The 20,195-nt window shown below is 44.8% G+C and overlaps 1 protein-coding gene across 3 annotated transcripts in view; it reads right to left on the bottom strand.

Annotated features, from left to right (window-relative positions):
- Positions 1 to 659: 659 nt before the first annotated feature.
- The window catches only part of sh2d3c.S (SH2 domain containing 3C S homeolog), a 40,935-nt gene continuing 21,399 nt past the window's right edge, over positions 660 to 20,195 (bottom strand). For 2 of the 3 annotated variants that reach the window (XM_018232762.2, XM_018232760.2), the window contains 10 exons: positions 18,062 to 18,101; positions 10,646 to 10,774; positions 10,042 to 10,481; positions 7,577 to 7,704; positions 6,387 to 6,925; positions 5,096 to 5,211; positions 3,963 to 4,134; positions 3,638 to 3,749; positions 3,104 to 3,310; positions 660 to 2,603 (listed from right to left, as the gene is read on the bottom strand). In XM_018232762.2, coding sequence (XP_018088251.2) covers positions 2,428 to 2,603; positions 3,104 to 3,310; positions 3,638 to 3,749; positions 3,963 to 4,134; positions 5,096 to 5,211; positions 6,387 to 6,925; positions 7,577 to 7,704; positions 10,042 to 10,481; positions 10,646 to 10,774; positions 18,062 to 18,101 — 2,059 coding nt within the window. In that variant the 3' untranslated portion in view covers positions 660 to 2,427. Of the gene's footprint in view, positions 2,604 to 3,103; positions 3,311 to 3,637; positions 3,750 to 3,962; positions 4,135 to 5,095; positions 5,212 to 6,386; positions 6,926 to 7,576; positions 7,705 to 10,041; positions 10,482 to 10,645; positions 10,775 to 15,370; positions 16,031 to 18,061; positions 18,102 to 20,195 lie in introns of those variants that run through there. The other variant, XM_018232761.2, reaches the window with a different exon arrangement.

Here is a 20,195-nt window from a genome sequence, read left to right as displayed (position 1 = left end):
TAAATTAGCACTGGTTATTCGTGTGCTAGCTGCGCTGTTAGCACAGCCAAAACGTGCAGTATAATTGCTCCAACAAGGGAAGCAGGTTACAGGCTGTGGTGGAGACACAGCCGAGCTGGGGGCAGTTGCCCAAAGGGTAACCCAAAGCCCGAGGGTCCCCGGGGAGTGGGCGTTAGACTTGCATGCTGCTGCCTAATTAGCTGCACTCGTAGAAAAAAAATCCGGTACCTGCAGGCGGGCGGATCAGCCTGTCCCTCCTCTGTGTACGTGGGAGGCTACTGATGCTGCCGAAACCAGGTCGGATTGTATCGCTGCCGAACTCCAGATATCACTTCCCACACTCACATACATGCCAGGACGCGCCGCTCGTCAAGTCAACGTGATCGCGCAAACAGTGCGCATTCATACTTCCGTCGTACAGTCTTAAGTCACGCCTCTGTACCACCCACGTCTTCCTTTTCATCGACTCCCAGGGGCGTGCGCAGAGAGAAGGCATCGGGAGAGGGCTTGTCTGCAGGTACTGACTCGAGTATAAGCCGAGGTAGACTTTTTCAGCACATTTTGAGTGCTGAAAAACTCGGCTTATACTCGAGTATATACGGTAGATCCGTATTATAACCATATTTGAAAAAGCAGAAAATGACCAATATAACCAATCATTGCCAAGAATCCCTTTATTTACACAGCAATAGAGACTGCACAGCAATATACAATGAAGGCATGGGGTTGCTGTACAGCGCACATGTGAGTGTCTATATACAAAGTGATACTAAATTATTTACAGGCCACACAAGTTCCAGTTTCAGTTCTAGATCTGGCATCTGCAGTGCTGTGATCCAACATGCGCCATATTGCCCTCCTGCTACCAGGAGCTTGAATATTTAATATTCTGACAACAAGCTCATTTTACTCTCTTTGCTGTGCATGTGGTGCAGGTTTTAACCCCTATCATATGTACACAAAACACCTTAATAAAATAATAAAAGCTTCACAGTTGCTTGAGGATAGTGTAGGGGCTTCATCCCCTCCGAATGGCCGGAAACAATATATATATATTATACGTTTGTGCAAACAAGTTTAATTCTCCCCCCCCCCCTTTCTCTTACCCCACTATCCCCTTCCCACCCCACCAGGGCTGATGCAGCCATTTTTTACACATGATATGTCAGAGCCCATCTGCTCCCACTCCCAAGAAGTACAGGTAACATTTTCTCTGGATATATTTGCAAGAGCACCACCCAGAGAGAGATTCTCATCTTCTTGCATGAGACCCTGCTCCCTTTGAATTACCAAATGAATGACCTGTATCAGGTCCTTTGTGTTCGATGCTAATTCTTTTGTGGCATTACAGTAATTTTTGGTTGAATTTTGGCAGAGTCTGTCAGTTACAGGGTTGGACTGGCCTGCAAGAATACCTGTGGTTCTTCTGATGGGCCCAAATCTGTGGAAATGCTCATTCTCACATTTCTTATCCCCCCAAGGCTATATAACCTCTATACCGTTTGGCACTGTCTCCATGTTATTGTTAGGAGAGTGTGCCTGGGATGTCAGGTTCTCTACTGTGCTTTAGGCGGTCCAGTCCCCCAATGGTTAGATCATATATGTAAAATGTATTGGCAGTTGTAGATTAACAAGTGTGAGCACTTTATTTAGGTATAGAAGCAGGAATGATCATCCCATGGGGATTCTTGCACTATGATTAAAAAGAGTCCTGTTTAAAGTGCTTTCATTAACAGTCAATGGAAGGAGATGTTGAAACAATTGAGCAGCTATGTGTGCTATTTACTGTTTCAACACTAGATGGCACTTGTGGATCGTGGTTCCCAAACTCTAGAGGTTTTTGGAGACACTGGGGGAAGGACACTCATCCTGAAGGTTAGTTAGGGTAAGAACTGGGGAGTAGGCCTAATTGATCTTGAATGTCAGTGTGAGATTAGGTGTGACTATGGCACTATACAATACACTAACACACAATTTTATCTTAGATTTGTAACCTTGTTATGAGCTAAGAGTGGCCCCTGGTCAAATATTGGTCCTGAAAAAACTAGACAACCTATGCCCAAGGAGTTCTGTGACCAGTATGTTATATGCTTTTTTTTTGTCTTTTTACTCTAGTCTGCAATAAGCAGTGATGGATGGACACAGAGACACAGTCTTCATGCAGTGATAATGAAGAGTCTTCTCTGGAGGGTGCAGCAGCCATTTTCCATCCAATGTCTGCCATTAGTTAGACATACCCAATCTGGGTTAAGTCTTTCCATCCAAGGGGTCCAATAATCTGCTTCACAGTGTGTTACTGGCCCTTTGGCAGAGATGATGTGTATATATATAAAAAAAGTGCTGATATTCCTCTGTAAAGATTCTGACCCGACAAGGGCCAACCGAGTCCGTTCTGCGTCTGTCCTCTTTCCCCAAGTCCTGAATGTTTTATAATTCACTGAATCTCACTGACGGCTCCAGTTTATGTGACAGAGCTGCCAGCACCTTGTCAAACTTGTCATATCTCTCCCCCTGGCAGCCCGAGGCCCCCCGGCTTCCCCACAGCATCCGCATCTGGAATTCTGTGCTTGAAACTTCTAAGAGATCGGATCTGGGATGGAACCCTGAAGCAGAAAGCAGAGGCAGAAAAAAAGGGTGATATTAAAGGTGAAATATAGTAGCATGGGGCAAATTGCAAAGTTAAAACCTGCACTTTGTACCATGTTCTGTGCTTAGCACCCAGAATGGACTAAATTACATGGAACATGGAACATGGTAGTAATTTATTTTCTTATAATACACAAAAGCCATGAATATCCTGTAAATTATATCCTTATAAACGGTGAGTTCTGATGTAATTTCTGTCACATGACTCACTGAAACTTGTGTATTATAATAAATAAAGTACCCCCAGTTGCAAAATATGAGGATATTAGAAGTTACCTCGGAGTTCCATGACCTGTATAAAAACACTCGGCCTTCGGCCTCGTGTTTTTATATGGTCATGAAACGCCTCGGTAACTTATAATATCCTTATATTTTACAAAAGGGGGTACTTTATTTACTATATATATGGCAATATTCCCCAATGAGTTGGTGCAACATAGTCTTAAGCACTACTTACCTTGTAACCTCATCTCTGTGTTGGTACGGTAAAGGCCTCCGTGATGTGCCACCATCCGGGCAGCCTCCAAGTGTGCCATAACCACTTCTACACCATTATCAGAATTGTCCCAGGGCTCCCCACCGTCTAGCAGAGGGCTGTCTCGCTCGAGGAGGGTGATGAGGGGTATGATGTGAGGGAAGGTTGTGTTGCTCAGAGGTAGGCTTTCTGCAAACAGATACATAGGATTTGTCATTTCCATTTAGCCAAATCAGAACCCTTTGCTTGTAATTTCCCATTTCTAGTAGGGATGCACCAAATCCAGGAGCGGGGAGGTAAATAGCGTGACTTTTTGTCACAAAACAAAGAAGTAAAAAATGTTTTCCCCTTCCCACCCCTAATTTGCATATGTGGATTTGGTTCAGTATTCGGCTGAATCTTTTGTGAAGGATTCGGGGGTTCGGCCAAATCCAAAATAGTGGATTCGGGGCATCCCTAATTTCTAGTGCTCCTTTGAGCAACTAATGCATAAAGCTGTTAGTAAAAGGACCTCACCTTTTCCCTCATTCATGCTCTTTAAAAATGGCTTCAGCTTCTTCTCATACAAGATGGCTCCCTCCGTGTGCCTCTGCCTTAGTGCTACCCATGTTTGCTCCAGACGAGAGATCTAAGAGACAGCAGGATGCAAGTGCCATGGTTACTGCATGTGGTCAGGAAGCTGTTACAACATGGAGTTCTACCCTCTTGGGGGCTCACCCCATGTTCTGACACATCCTTTCTCCAAGAAGTAAATTATTTAGTAAATTGTTAAAGTCTCTAATTAGGTTAAGCCATGGAGATTGACATAATTGGCCCTCCCAGGGGACCAAATGGACTGTACCTGTGACATTTCCAGTGCGTTCATCACAGCAGCAAAACTGAACATGTTTCCCATGGTGCCTTTTAGCTCCGCTGCCAGCTGGATAGTCTTGTGCAGGAGAGCAGCCCTCTCTTCAGTGCTCCCCGTGCAACCCAAGATGTCCACTGCGATCATGATGGACATGGTGTGAAACCTAAAGAGGCAAATGTTATAAGGTCAGATTGGTGAATGGAGGGGGTAGGGATTGTATTTGGAGACAGAAATAAATTGCATTTTTTTTTTCAATCCCACAGATGAAAAGATACGAGTGCAATTTAACACCAGCGATAGTGAATTAGCCTCAAAATCTGGATGCAACTTGGCACTTTAGGCCACAACTCCACCTGCTTTATGGTATGTACATTAGTATTACATATGCCCATGCCCTGTTCGGTATTCGGCCAAATCTTTCACGAAAGATTCGGGGGTTCGGCTGAATCCAAAATAGTGGATTCGGTGCATCCCTAATAAAAAGTATTAGTAATAAGCTTTGTAGCCTTATAGAGCATTCATTTTTTAAATCAGGTCAGTTACCCCCCATTTGAAAGCTGGAAAGAGTCAGAATAAGAAGGCAAATAATATAAAACAAAAAATGAAGGCCAATTGAAAAGTTGCTTAGAATTAGCCATTCTATAACATACTAAAATGTAATTCAAAGGTGAACCACCCCTATAAAGGAGAAGGAAAGGCTCTCTTTACTTGGGGGTGCCAAAAGTTAGCCACCTCCAAGTGATGGCATGTACTTACCCCACACTCTGGCCCGGTGCTCCTATCAGCAGAAAACTGCACCGGTCTGGGGGATCTTCCAGAGAGAATTATGGAGCGATCAGCTTCCAGCTTCTTCTTTCTTCGCACGTTGACTATTTCGTTCTACTGCGGATGCGTCTGCCGCGGGAAATTTGAAGAAAGGAGAAGATGGAAGCCGATCACTCCCTGGTGTTCGCTGAAAGAAACCCCGGACTGGTGCAGTTTTCTCCTGATAGGAGCACCAGCCTGGGGTGTGAGGTAAGTAACACTTGGGGGTGCCTTACTTTTGGCACCTCCAATTAAATAGGCCTTTCCTTCTCCTTTAACCAACCCATAGACATAAGAGTTAGAGGGTCTTTCCTAATTACCTTTCTAGTAGATCGACCCGCAGTTGGCGGCCATGCGGCAGGGTCAGTAGTTCCATGCCTGAGCTCACTCCCATGATCCTTTGCATCTCCTTGGTAACACCTAATATCCTGGCAACCTGGAAACAAACGGAAGTTGCTAATTAATTTCCCCAGATTGGAAGCATTGTTAATATTGCGGAAGGTACCAAAGGGAATAGTAATCAGCACTCCAACAGTAGAAATTGAGTCCCTTAGCTGGGAAGACAGCGGTGGGCGCACAATGTTTTTTACTGTAGTGTTGGCACAAGAATATTATGAGCTCATTGTAGCACTGCTGCATTTGCTAAAAATATTCCTATATAGCAGCACTGACCGACTCCGGAAATGCTGTCTAGGCACTTTGTATGAAATGAGATTGGTATTGATGTAGAGTTAGTAATCAAACACGGGCAATAAAACAAAAACAGTGGGAACCAATATACACACAATATATTGGTGGATTCTTTCACTGTTAGCTCTGTCCCTATTAAAATGACATATATCCTCTTGTTGCCATTTAGCTGATGCATTATTTTAAGGGCTACTTTCATATTATATCATACTCAAACCCTACAGGTTTTTTTTACTGCTGTAACTGCTAAGAAGCTCTCTGTACTTCCTTTCTATTCATCCATATCGTCACTGGATATGAGCAGCACATACAGAGGTTCTCAATTTTATTTGAGTTGCAGTGTAACAAAGTAGGAGCATGGAATAGGGGACCTATGTGGACTTTCATGGTAGCAGTGGAAATATAGGAAGATGGAGCAGATGCACTTTCCCAAGTTCCCCACTGCCACAACACAATCATATCTCCTAGGGATGAAACATCCAAACTAGCTACACATTGCCTCAGATCTTGGTCTCTGCAGACAGTTGGCCATAATACAGTTCCACTTGTTTGGCAAGGTCACCTATCTGGTGGTGTGCCAAATAAGGCTAGTGATTATATCATCCAACTGTCAGATCATTATAGAGACGTGTGTAGAACCTTCAGGAGAGGACAATAAGAATAGTCCACAGGCTTGCCCCACAGATTCGTGGGCAGGCTGTTGGTTTGCCCTCAAAGCTAATAAGTTTTCCACAAGGCCATATAGTTATAAACACTTTCAAAGGACCAAGTCAGCAGCTAATATTGGCTTGTGCATTGCCAGCCCTATCATATATATGCATATATTGATGTCATGTTCCATGATGTCCACCTTTCCCCATCTTCTCTACATGCCCTCCGTTGGGTTTAACGATTATTTAGCCACCCATTTAACCTTCTTACCTCACAATCTGTCTTTGTGATGTGTTTGGCTATAGTTTTGGCATCGACTTTGGAAAACAGCTCCTTAACCTTTTTCAGGATACACATCTCTAGTGGTTTGTTGTCTGATGGGATCAGTGTTGACTTAAAGGCAGATGGGTGGAAAGAGGATTTTGCTTCCATAGTGGGGATAAGAAAACATCCTGGGTCCCTATCCACCTCATCCACCCCACGGATGCCCCCTGCCTTGGCACCCTCATCGACTCTTAACCTCTCCACATAGCTCTTGGGTGGGAGGGACTTGCTGGATGCATCGTGTGTTGGGGAGGCAGGTCGCAGCTGACAGTAGTGGCCATTGTCCGGATCACTATAACTGCTGATGGATGGTGAGGGGGAGATATTTGGGTGACAATGACTTGGACTGGAATGGGAACTGTCAGCCATATTTAAGGCAGCCTTGTTGTTTGCATGGCAAGCATAGGGCTCACTGGATCGTCTCAGCACTGGGGAGCCTGGAGTCGCACAAACTGTTGGGTTCACTGGGGGTTTCATCCTGACAACTGGAAAAAGGAAGAAAGAAAGCTGTCACTCTCTATAGACAGAATCATATATGCCTTCCCAGTAGCCAATAATCCTTATAACACAAATGCTGTACAACATCTTTGGGGTTATACTTCCCCTATCATTTTTATGCCACAGAGTTTAGACCATAAAACAAAGTCCCTTCTGGGAAAATATACCCTCTTTATGCAAAGTTGCTTTTCCTTTTAATAAACAGGGCATAACATTCTGTGCAAAGAAAACATAACTTCTCTAAATATTTACATTTGTGCAAATGAGCTGATTCTGCCATATTGCTTATCTAAACCATTTTCCACGGTCCACTTTGACATCTGCAACCTTAGACTACATAAAGATGGTGGTTGGGAAGACAATCAGTATGGCAGCTTCTGAAAATATTAAGGGATACAACTATACATAGAATGTTATGTGCACACACTAAGCTATACCAGCATGCAGATGTATATACACATTATACAGAGAAGGAATGTTCGGGGTACACATTTAATACTGTGGTTTGGCCAGACAGTTTTATACTAATAATAGGGTTTCACTAACTTTATTTATTAAAGTGTCTCCTTAAACTACAGAACACACAAGGATAAAAAGTTTTAGACAGTTTTAGACAAATTAGACAATTTTATACTAACCGGTGCTGTAGGCAGGTGACCCTGGGGTTTCTGAAATGGGAGACATTGGGGAGTGCAGGTCTTGGATTTGGTCCACACTGACTGCACAATTTCTGATCATATCTCTATGATGCGGGGAAGAATTAGCACTGGAAGGAAAGAAGAAACAGGTTTCAGGGTTAGTCTGGTACTTTAACTCATTGTGCAATTAAAATACTTAGATTAGCTCCTCGTGAAGGGTTTCAGACAAATTACATGCTGCAAATATCTGTCCGACATCTGACATCCAACACACCATCAAAAACTCACTATAAATAAGACTATGTTTCCAAAGATTGTATTTTCGGGCTCTGGATTGGTTCCACTAACACCAGCCCTTGGCTGCTCCATAGCAAATGCTCAGGCTGCTGCAGGAACCACTTTTCCAGATACTCAAGCACAAAGAACAAGGGATTAACTAATGTAGTGCTGTCCAACTTCTGTAGTACCGAGGGCCAAAATTTTATGGACCTATGTGGTGGAGGGCCGATAATAGACGTCAGTGTTGGCAACTCCCCTTTTTAAACGACACCCACTGTAAACCACGCCCATGTTACCACAAGAACTTTTAAGATCATATCCACATTAATAGTGGTAGCACACCAAAAAACCAAATGGTTGGTGCTCACTTCAGGGAAATCCCTCATCACTCATATGAGAAGAATTGAAGTCGTGTTAAAACATACTGTTAAATCCATATGTCTCATCCTCCCCTGTGGATAATACAACAACCCCCCCAACACATGATTAAACACCTTAGGGGCCCTTTACAACAATTTCCAAATGCTAACAAACCCCAAGAACAAACCCCTAACAGGCTTACATCCCACAGGTAGCACTGTGCAAGCAGAGAATGGCACACGCAAGAAGCACTGGGCAAGCAGAGAATGGTACACACAAGCAGCACTGGGCAAGCAGAGAATGGCACACACAAGCAGCACTGGGTAAGCAGAGAATAGCACACACAAGCAGCACTGTGCAAGCAGAGAATGGCACAAACAAGCAGCACTGGGTAAGCAGAGAATGGCACACACAAGCAGCACTGGGCAAGCAGAGAATGGCACACACAAGCAGCACTGCTAAGCAGAGAATGGCACACACAAGCAGCACTGGGCAAGCAGAGAATGGTACACACAAGCAGCACTGGGCAAGCAGAGAATGGCACACACAAGCAGCACTGGGCAAGCAGAGAATGGCACACACAAGCAGCAGTGGGCAAGCAGAGAATGGCACACACAAGCAGCACTGGGCAAGCAGAGAATGGCACACACAAGCAGCAGTGGGCAAGCAGAGAATGGCACACACAAGCAGCACTGGGCAAGCAGAGAATGGCAAACACAAGCAGCACTGAGTAAGCAGAGAATGGCACACACAAGCAGCACTGAGTAAGCAGAGAATGGCACACACAAGCAGCAGTGGGCAAGCAGAGAATGGCACACACAAGCAGCAGTGGGCAAGCAGAGAATGGCACACACAAGAAGCACTGGGCAAGCAGAGAATGGCACACACAAGCAGCACTGAGTAAGCAGAGAATGGCACACACAAGCAGCACTGAGTAAGCAGAGAATGGCACACATAAGCAGCACTGAGTAAGCAGAGAATGGCACACACAAGCAGCACTGAGCAAGCAGAGAATGGCACACCCAAGGCAGCAGTGGGCAAGCAGAGAATGGCACACACAGGGAGGGGAGGGAGAACAGAGCAGGAGACAGGGAAAGCCATCACTCTAATATGTACTAAATACAGTGACACAGTGCTGGTGCCCCATTAGCATTTTGAATAAGGTGTGAACTGGTGAACAATGTGGCAGTTTCAGTCTGGATCTCAGGTGTGAACAGTACAGGGCTAGGATATAAACAATAGAGGTGTCACAAGTGTTTACAATGCAGGAGGACCACAGGTGTGAACAATACAGGGGATTAGTCAGAATTTGAGGTTTAAACAATGCAGGGGCCAGTTAATATCTGTAGTGATATCTTTTAAAGTTTACATATGGTAAACAGACACAGCATGTGCGGGGCCACAGAAGGGGGTCCGCGGGCCGCCAGTTGAACAGCCCTGATCTAATGCATCTGAAACTGGCATATAGATTAGCAACTTCACGCTCCACAGTTTAGCACTACCCTGACTCCAGTATTCAGCTCCCGCTCTGGAGCATAGTCAACAAACTGATCAACTCAAGCTTTGGATCTAGTTGCTGGCTCTAAGCTTCCTAGCTAAGGACTACTTGTCCACTTGAAATCACCTGTGATTTACAGAACAGGGTTATGTTCATCAGTTAGCACCACCCAGCAGTTATTTGTATTGTCATGACCCTTAGATATATACCACTGAGTCTACTGTCAACATATGTTATCTACCCAGGCAAAAGAAATGCCTATTACTTCACTAGAAAGTCAGTGATTCCTTACTGCCCTAACAACCCAGGGCTTCCATGGTATTTTTACCTGTTTGGGCACCCGTTGCTTTTGTTGATTTTGTCTGCAGTGAGTCCATCCGTCATGGTAATGCTCCTTCTCTTCATGTGGCCCTTTTGTGGACTGTGGGATCCTCCCTGCCTTCCAGGTGATAGGCCATAACTGGCTTCTAGGTATCTCAGTGGATATGTACGGTTGATGGGGCAGTAGATAAGGGCACTACTCTGCTCTGACACTGGCCTCCTGCTGCCCACGTAAAAGCGTACTAGAGCTGGGATATTGTCAAAGCTCTCCTGCTCAAACAGGTACTGTATTCTGGTGTAGCTGTCACTGGTCTTCACCATCACCTTGTTGATTTTGAAGTGCAGTGGTTCGTTCTTCCACCGGGAGGTCAGGACATAGTCACCCAGGCTGGTAAGGGAATCCCGTATTAAGAAATCCCCATTTTTCTGAACCAAGCTTTCAGATACCTGAGGTGATGGAAATATGTGTTATAATGTGGAGGCCTTATGGTCACACTTGCTTTACAAGAGGCTGAGGTTCATAATAATGCATAATAATGTTGCCTAGGCCACAGAGCCAAGCCCCATTATAGGTCAAACTGGTTGTGCCTGGAGATAACATGACATCTTACCTCCCTTGGTATGCGCCCATGGTACCAGGCATGGCTACGAAGGTCGGAACTGTTGAGCTTTAATTCTTCCTCAAGCTCTTTGTGTAGTTTCTCAGGGGGTGTTTCCAGGATATACTTCTCCTTTGAGAACTGTGGGCAACAAAAGGACATAACGTTACTAAAGCCATGCACATCTTTCCCTGTTTTGCCACCAAAGTGGTGGGCCAGATTGGGTTGACCTAAACATTTAGATGTATAAGATGGCACTGCCCATGCAGAACAGTTTACTGTGGACTGTATCCATAACCCAAGGTACTTCTCAGCTGATCGTATTTTTACTTGGTTCAGTAGATATCATAATGAGACCCAATCAGATTTGATCAGGATGCCAGTCTTTTTTGGTCCCATATAATATACAAACAGCTGGCAATTCAGTCAAGAGAGGCAGAATCACCAGCTGGTCTCATGTATGGATGGCTTAACTTCAAGTCATCAGGGATACAATGCTCCAGTCTAGACCACTGCCTCTTTCTCCTTGCCCACATGCACATATCCAGGAACCAATGAATTAAAAAGACTGGCATTTCACCTAGTTCCTTACACTTTAATGGAAGAAAAAGTCAGTAGGGTGCCCATGTACCATTATAGCAACCACTGCCTTACAAGAAATTCATTTTAGGGCCCCCAACATATCCAGAGGTTGTCCTATTTTGCAAATATATGTTAAAATTGATAATTTATTAGGGCCACATGGAGCCCCCTATACCTCCTGCCCCCCCCTGCAGCCACAGGGTCTGCTTCCTCAATAGTTATGACCCTGATAGCAACTATTCCTATAGAACAAGACCTCAAATCAAACATCTGACCATGTAGCTGTCTGAAATTCACTTAACCATCGCCAATATACGTTTGTAGGTCATCTGGTTTTGTACATTTTAAACTTTTTAGAAATACAGAAACCATTTAATTGGTTATTCGGGCATTTGATATAACATAATATACAGAGGGCTGGGAATTCTTGTAGCCCTGGCACCTTTTCCATTGTTAATATGTTCATCCGATGCGGTCACTATCTTATCCCAGCTGAATGAGAACAGCTTCAGCCATTTAAATCAGGCTAAGGATTGCTTATCACATATGGATTTGGCTAAGCAGCTTCTGGAGCTCATTAGCCCCACATTGCACATTGCTGTAGCAAAGAGAGTGAGGTTTTACACTCGGGCCAGGTCGCAGCAACTGTTTTCTCTGGATAAAGCGCACACCAGCATGATCTAATCCCCCCTCACTGCGCCCAATCTTATCAAAGCCGGCCGGGGGGGGGGGTTTGAATAATACAGACAGTTTTAGAGACATTGTCTGCATTGTAATGAGCTCTAGCGGCTATGAGAACACCTGAGCCTGTCACCCTCGCAAAGGGCTGGTTTCTCCTGCCTCCCACCCCACCACTGCGATGATGTAATGCCCCAGAGCAGCTTCTCCCTTGAGAACTGCACACGGAATCTGTCATTTTCTGAGCTCACAGGGATGCTCTATTTGCTTATTGTAACCTAGACTCTTGATTATGCACCTGCTTTAGCTAACAGCCATATCCCATCTTTATATAGCACTGATATATCATGCAGCATGTGAGAGATTACATATTATTCACACCCAGTGAATTGCTGTATATATCAGGGACCATTTTTGGAAAAGACATTTGACTCGGGGTCTCAGCTTCCAAAGGCACCCTTGCAGAATATGTTCTTCAGTGTCATAACTACAATACAGAGAACTCAGCAGATATCTATAAACCCCAGACAGTTATTCATTCATTGTTTCAGGAGTCAGAACCACCAGTGCAGAGAATATACACATCCAGACAGACAGAGATCCTTTCCAAATGGACAGCCTTGATGTAGGGGACCGGTTTCTTCTGTTTATATCTAGTATGAAAGGTCACACTTCCTACTTTTCTGACATGGAACAGACCCGTGTATTAAAACCATAGCCTCCCCCCAAAAGAGGTTGACACATTGCTACATATTCGTATATATATATATTTAAAGCTTGTTAAAACTCAGCACTTGTCCAATAGCAGCCACTTTCTCCATAGAGCGGCAACCTACACACCATGCCAAATCCTTTCTAACACTACCAATTGCATCAACTGGAACATCTATTTAGTGGCAAGATCCTTTCCTTTTACCATCTTTAGATTTTAGACTATTTTATGCCAGGTTTGCAAATGACAAGGGAACAATTTCACTTGCGAAATGCTTTGTGGTATTTTTTTTCCAACCCTGATGAGATATTTAGTGGGATTCAGTGCTATAGGGAAGTGCTGAGTAAGATACAACATGAATAAGCTAATTTTTTCCTGCTAGGGGGGCCTTGCTCAGCTTGAGGCTAAACAGTCATAAATTAGAGTGACACAAAACACAGATCCCCTTTATACGCAGAAATCTGGCTAATTTTTCTTTAGTTCCCCTTTAATAATTCCTTAATTACCCCCTATTTAAATTTTTAAGGAGATGGGTAACTTTGTTGACGTTCTCCTAATTATTTAGAGTTTTTTTAGCCATGTGGTGAATAATGACTAGGAGCATGTTGTAGGGAGTGAGAGGGGGGCTGGTCTAATTACGGGTGGGGACACTCAGCCTCAATACTCCCTGGAGGGTACAAGGCTTAAGTAGATGCTGTTGCCATGCCAACCCACCCCCCTTTTAAAAGTCCTTGTGCTGTGTGTGCGGTCTGACGACTTCCTCGATACAAGATTTGGCCAGCGCCACAAACCCACACTGGATCTATGGATTGATTTCTTTCCTTGAGTGAGGACAGTGCTCTGCCTAATTTAATAAACCACGATACTAGGACTTGTTCATAAACAAAGATAACGACTTGCACCAACAGATAAAAAAAAATTACCTCTACTTAAACTTTCTGCCTTTATTAGAAAGAATGAGTGGTTTGATAGACCAATGCTGATGTAGACCAATGTCGCCCTCCATTAGCTAATATCTATATAACCTTATTTGATAACGTGATCATAGATAATAAAATGCTTCCAGCATAAAGCTGTGTAAAACTGCCTATTGTACGGACATGGCTCACATATCAAAAGGGCAGTCTCAGGGTGGCAGCTGGACCCCAGAAGGTACATTGCATTGCACAGTAACCTTCACTGTATACCCAGAAATACCATATCATCCCTTCACTAGTAACTATAGGTGAAGGGGCTCTTAAATGATTCAAGTGGGGTCCAGTTGGGCATCCTACACCTTCTGGTCTCCTAAGCATTACACCTTACTGCTAATAGTGGCTGCTGCACAACTTCTTTGGAGGCACAGTTGCCAATCAATTGCTCCCGAAATATTCGGCTTTCCTGCTCACAAAGAATTTCTGCAGAACTTACTGGTTTCCTGTGAGACTTAAATAAGTCAGCGAGGGTGTGACACCCAAGTCTCTGATACAGAAGCATTGATTAACTCCATGTCATCAGGGGCATATTGATCCGCTCCTGGTATCTGTTTGACCTGTCAGGTTTTTAAATTTGATTCCCCCCAATGCAAAGAGTTTCAGATTTTTTTTGGGGGGGGGGCACAAACCACCCTTTTCAGTGTTTGTTCAGATTCATGTCTAGCACAGTAAATCTACATGATTGGGGAAGTTCTGCCCTAATGCCCTTGGTGTTTCTGTGATATCATCATGTTTTACCTTGAATTTTCTTCAAGGTATAGCCCTTCTAACTGAACCAGGGGGGTGTTGTCTGGGAGAGAAGGGCAGTACATGGCAATGTATTCACACCCAGCTGGGCAGTACACACAGTTGAACAGATGACATAATCCTGTGTCTCATTGACTCTGTAGATAGTAGCTACTGACTAATCTGTCCCCCTTCCCTGCCCTGTTTCTATTTCTGCACCCACATTTTAATTAATATTTGGGGGGTGGTGGTTAGTAATCATCTTCCCTTTAACATGGGTGCTGCATCTGCTCCTTCATCTCCTATTGGCTAGGAATGATGTCATTTCTCATAGAACTAGGTGTGATGCTATTGGTGGAGGTATATAGATGCTGCCATCACCAAAGCAACACCCAGCCATTCATATGCAGCCCGTTACCCTGTGCCTGTAACATTAAGGGCAACCCCAAGCACTTAATCACACTGCAATATATATATCGCCTTCCAGGTGTTGTTTCATTTTTGCCCCGTAAATTCATAATCACCTAGGATTACTGATGCATCCCATGTAAAGTTCAGTGTTTGCACTGTCCCAGTCAGTAGATGAAGCCTTAAGCAAAATACTTGCAGCCCTCCAGTTGTTTTACAACTTCAACTCCCATCCACTCTCCCGATCACAGTTGAATGATGGGGTGGCCACGGAATTGTAGTTGAACGACAAGCACAGGAGAAAGTAGGGTGAGATTCTATGGAAATGCTGCACAGGTATTATAGGGATAGACTGGTGGCATACGCCCCCCTTCCCCTGTATGCTTGTGCACACGTGTTCCTGCCCTGCCACAGCCTGACCAACACTAGCCTTCTAGCAAACAGCACGGCAGCATCCCCAACACATGACCCTCTCAATTGCCTTCCTGATCAAACAATCACCCCATTTAAATCAGCAGATAATTACAATAAAGTCCAGCTTTCATTTTGACATGAAACTACTATTGCATGTTTTAAGTGGCAGCCTTGTGCTTTCTGTCCCCCAGGTAATCACCTACATGCCACCCCCTGACTGGTAGAATAGTGGCTGCTCCTTACCTGCACCTGCATGAAGGAGCCACGGTAGAAGCAGCAGGCGGCAGCTGAGAGGGCACTCCACAAACTGCATCTCTCTGTCATGGTCAGTCCAGGTATCCTCCATCCAATGGCACAAAACCCCAATCCTTGGCTCCCAATACCCCCTTTCCTTCTCTGTCCCTAAGTTACTCTGTGCTCTGCAGAGCAGATGATGCTGCTACTGGTGCTGATGCTGCTGCTGGTTTGCAGACTGATGCTTCAAGCATTACCTCATCCCTTGTCAAGAGAGCATCATGGGAGGAGCCTAGGCAATGAGAGAAATTCGCTCATGGCCCAAGCCTCTCCCACCAGCCTTCCCCACCCATCCCTGCTCCTATCTTCAAATTGTCTCCCTGCCTATTCAGACTCACGCACCCCCCCATTAGGCAAAGAAGGAGGGGCACATTGTGTGCGTATGAATGAGCTGGGATGGTGGGGGCAGGGGAGAAACATTGGGTCAATGGGACCTGCTGAGATGGATGTGGAAGTGACAGGTGAGGAAAGTAAAAGGTCACTCATTCGGATTCAAATATTCAGCCCTAATTATATTTAATGGAATAATTTATACTCCCACATTTACTGTATTCTTCACTCAAGATGGTAATGCAGTGAATTAATGATGTGCGGGCCGACCCGATACCCATCAGGACCCACGAGTCGGGCGGGTTAGGGTCGACCTCGCACTGCTCCTAGCGGGTGAAGCTGGCTTCCGACTTCCGGGTTCCGGTTTTATAGTCTCGCATCTGCCCTCCCCATTTGTGACGTCATCGGCAGGGAGGGTCGGCGTGGGTCTATAAAAGGACCCCAGAAGCGCAGGTGCGGGCGGGCGCGGGCTGGAGCAGGGCAGTGAATGGGTCAAATTCTGCATACAAATTCCTCCTCAGTATTATTATTTGTCATAATTGGGTTTGTCTTTAGCATAAAGCCGGCATATCAAGACAGTGGCCCTGGAGGTGTGGTTGGACTACACTTCTCTGCTCCTCTCCCTCCAAGGCTCTTATAGATTTATTGTATGTAGAAGCACAAACATAGAGATACTCATACCCATGACAAGTATCTCTTGTCCCCACACTCCTGCTTACCACCTGCTTTAGGTGCCCACTGCCTGCCTGCTTTGTCACTACAGTCACCCCCCCTTCCAGGTCACAAACCCTACACCCCACATTTACCACCCCACATCCTCCTAGTCCTGCTCACCCCTTTAAAATCTAGAATAGTCTCAGGGCAGTGGGTGTGCAGTATGTGATCCATTTTCTTTCTTTCATTTTTGAATTGTGACCCACTGCTGCACCCTAAGCAGCTGCCTCTACTTCCTACCCTTAGTTCTGGCCCTGCCCAAACAGTACCCCAAAGGCCCAATAAATACTCACTGTTATTGGCATCTTACAGCAGCCCTACTGGCATCTGCCAAAATTTACAGATTGCCAGTCCAGACTTGGCTCTGATCCTTCTGGTAGCTAGGACTGTTATCCCTCTGGGTGCTAGGACTCTTCCATCTGGGTGCTAGGGATTTTATCCTTCTGGGTGCTAGAGCTCTTATCCCCCTAAATGCTAGGACTCTTGTCCCTCTGGGTGCTAGGGCTTTTATCCTTCTGGTAACTAGGGCTCTTATCCTTCTGGGTGCTAGGACTCTTATCCTTCTGGGTGCTAGGACTCTTGTCCTTCTGGGTGCTAGGGATTTTATCCTTCTGGGTGCTAGTGCTTTTATCCTTCTGGGTGCTAGGGCTCTTATCCTTCTGGCTGCTATGAGTCATCCTTCTGGGTGCTAGGGATTGTATCCTTTTGGGTGCTAGGGCTCTTATCCTTCTGGTAGCTAGGGCTCTTATCCTTCTAGGTGCTAGGACTCTTATCCTTCTGGGTGCTAGTGCTTTTATTCTTCTGGGTGCTAGGACTTTTGCCCTTCTGGGTGCTAGGGCTTTTATACTTCTGGGTGCTAGAACTCTTGTCCTTCTAGGTGCTAGGGCTTCGATCCTTCTGGTGCTAGGGCTCTTATCCTTCTGGATAATAGGGCTCTTATCCTTCTGGGTGCTAGGGCTTTTATCCTTCTGGGTGCTAGGGCTTTTATCCTTCTGGGTGCTAGGGCTCTAATCCTTCTGGGTGCTAGGGCTTTTATCCTTCTGGGTGCTAGGGCTCTTATCCTTCTGGGTGCTAGGGCTTTTATCCTTCTGGGTGCTAGGGCTCTTATCCTTCTGGGTGCTATGACTCTTATGCTTCTGGGTGCTAGGACTCTTATCCATCTGGTAGCTAGGGCTCTTGTCCTTCTGGGTGCTAGGACTCTTATCCTTCTGGGTGCTAGGGATTTCATTCTTCTCGGTGCTAGGGCTCTTATCCCTCTAAATGCTAGGACTCTTGTCCTTCTGAGTGCTAGGGCTTTTATCTTTCTGGGTGGCAGGACTCATGCTTCTGATTGATAGGACTCATCCTTCTGGGTGCTATTGCTTTTATCCTTCTAGGACTCTTATCCATCTGGTTGCTAGGGCTCTTATCCATCTGGTTGCTAGGGCTCTTATCCTTCTGGGTGCTGGGACTCATCCTTCTGGGCGCTAGGACTCTTATGCTTCTGGGTGCTAGGACTCTTATCCTTCTGGGTGATAGGGCTCTTATCCCTGTGGGTGCTAGGGCTGACCTATGCTCTGTAGTAACAATAAGCAACTGATAAAGAACATGTCTTACCTTCACATACTCACTTCCCGCATCAAGGCCACTACATGTGCTGCAAGAGAATGACAGGAAAGGATAATTAATGGGTAGATTTGTCTCATGAGTCATTAGTTTATCATCCTTCACTTCCCAACTTCTCTAAATAATGTGTTTAAAGGTAGTCATAGGGCCCCACACCAAATCCATTTTAGGGACCCTGTCTGAAATTTGGGCACAATATTAATTAAAATATATTGAAACTGCTGATCCACTCCCCCCCCAGGCAGTTGCAGACTCTGCTTCCATTATAGTTACACCTATATATGCCCTGTCTCTAAGCTTTGATTATTCTTCATTTGTTTAATAAGAGGATATGTATGTAATGGGAGACCCCATAAGTCATTTATTAACGCAGAGCCGTGTGCAAGGTGCCATTTTCCAATGCAAATTGCCATGTATTTCCCCATAACGCTGTTATTTTTTCCTATTGTGGACCTACACTAGCCCAACTCATCAAGAAACACATAAAGTACATTGCACATTGCTGTGACTCAGGAGCAAGTTGCGTCTGTCAACTTCAGAGTGTGGATCACTTCTGGCACATGTTTTATAAGCTTCTGAATTAAAGATGCTCTTTAATTGCCACCTCTCAAAAACTCAGCAGTCCTGTTTTGCTTTTTGGCATAGTTCCTAGACATACACTGAGGATCAGAGCAGTATCTCACAAAACACGTGGCTGAATCAATTACCCTTTATCATACAGGGACATTTGCTAAACTTGCTGACAGATGAATCATTTGTCTAATTTATCCATGGAAGCTGATGGGATAAGAATGCTTAGCCTAGGCATAGCAAACAAAACCACTGAGCATGTGACGTCTGAGCCTTTTTCTTTTCCAATTGTGTTTATTTCAAAATAATAACGTTATCATCTGGCTCTAGAATGTCAAAGTAGGGAAAAATCTGAGCCTTTACTGCAACAGAAAATAAGAGATTGTGCAGAAAGATGTAAGTAATAATGTTCATTCCGTATACATATTAGAGTATCATTGTTTAGTGCACTAATTGTATTACTCATGCTGGAACCCTGCCATGTTCCTTATTGTCACTGTTGCTCCCCAGTGTCAGGAACTTTCTATGGGCACATTCTACTCTGGGAGCAGAGGACACTGTGTTCCAGGTCAGGTTTCCTGGCTAAAGTGAATCATTGGGGGGGGGGGGCAAGTGTCGGGTCGTGATTTATCCCTGGGGCGAAGCCTCAATGCAGGAAACAGCCTGTTGCATCCTTGACTCCAGACAATGCAAGGTTTCCTCTGTCTCCCCCCCTACATCCTCCCCAGGCAGAAAGGGAAAGAACATGTGTTTGTAACACACAAATACTTATCCCCACTTATTCTGACTCATGTACCAGATTTTTCCAGAGCTATGCCAGGATTCTGCCATATCAAATTAGAAAATGTTCTGCCTGCAATTGAAAGCAGAATTTGTCCCTTTTTAGTTTATGGTTCTAACCTTTAAAACAAAGTATCACCCCCCCCCCCAGGTCTGTTAATCGTCTGGCTTCTTCTACATTGTTTCAGGAGTCAGAACAAGCAGTGCAGAGAATACGAATATAAACAAACAGACAGATATAAGCAGGCAGGCTGCCAGGCCATGTAATTGCTTTTGGGCAGCAAATACTACTTGCCCTGGCACTGATCCCTGGTCAGCCACTGAAATGCTCATGGGGGTTTAACATTTTGTGTATGTTCTATTTATTTTGTTCTTAAGCAGAGCTTTCAATAGTCTTTGTATACCTGGGGCAGCCATTTCTCATGTGGCACAGCAAATTCAGTTATACATGGAACTGGCCATATCCTGCCATGTGTTCTTGGGCATTAAACATGCAATTGGCACCGTATTTATCCTTCCATGTATTCTGGAGTATTATATAAAGCAGGCATGTCCAAAGTCAGGCCCAGGGTCCAAATGCAGCCCATTTTCAAATTTACACCGGCCCTCAGCCTCCATCATAAAATTAATAATAATGTGGCCCGCCAGCACAGTGCGATCAGGAATCGCCTAGCTGTAGCAGTAATATTTGGCCACATTAGTGAAATGATCTGCCACTTGGTCTATACTGCTGCCTGTGTGCTGAAGGTGTTAGTAATAGACACGGCTGAAGGTG

The sequence above is a fragment of the Xenopus laevis genome, chromosome 8S, assembly GCF_017654675.1.
Source record: "Xenopus laevis strain J_2021 chromosome 8S, Xenopus_laevis_v10.1, whole genome shotgun sequence".
NCBI lineage: Eukaryota > Metazoa > Chordata > Amphibia > Anura > Pipidae > Xenopus > Xenopus laevis.
This window is presented reverse-complemented; position numbering and strand designations above follow the sequence as displayed.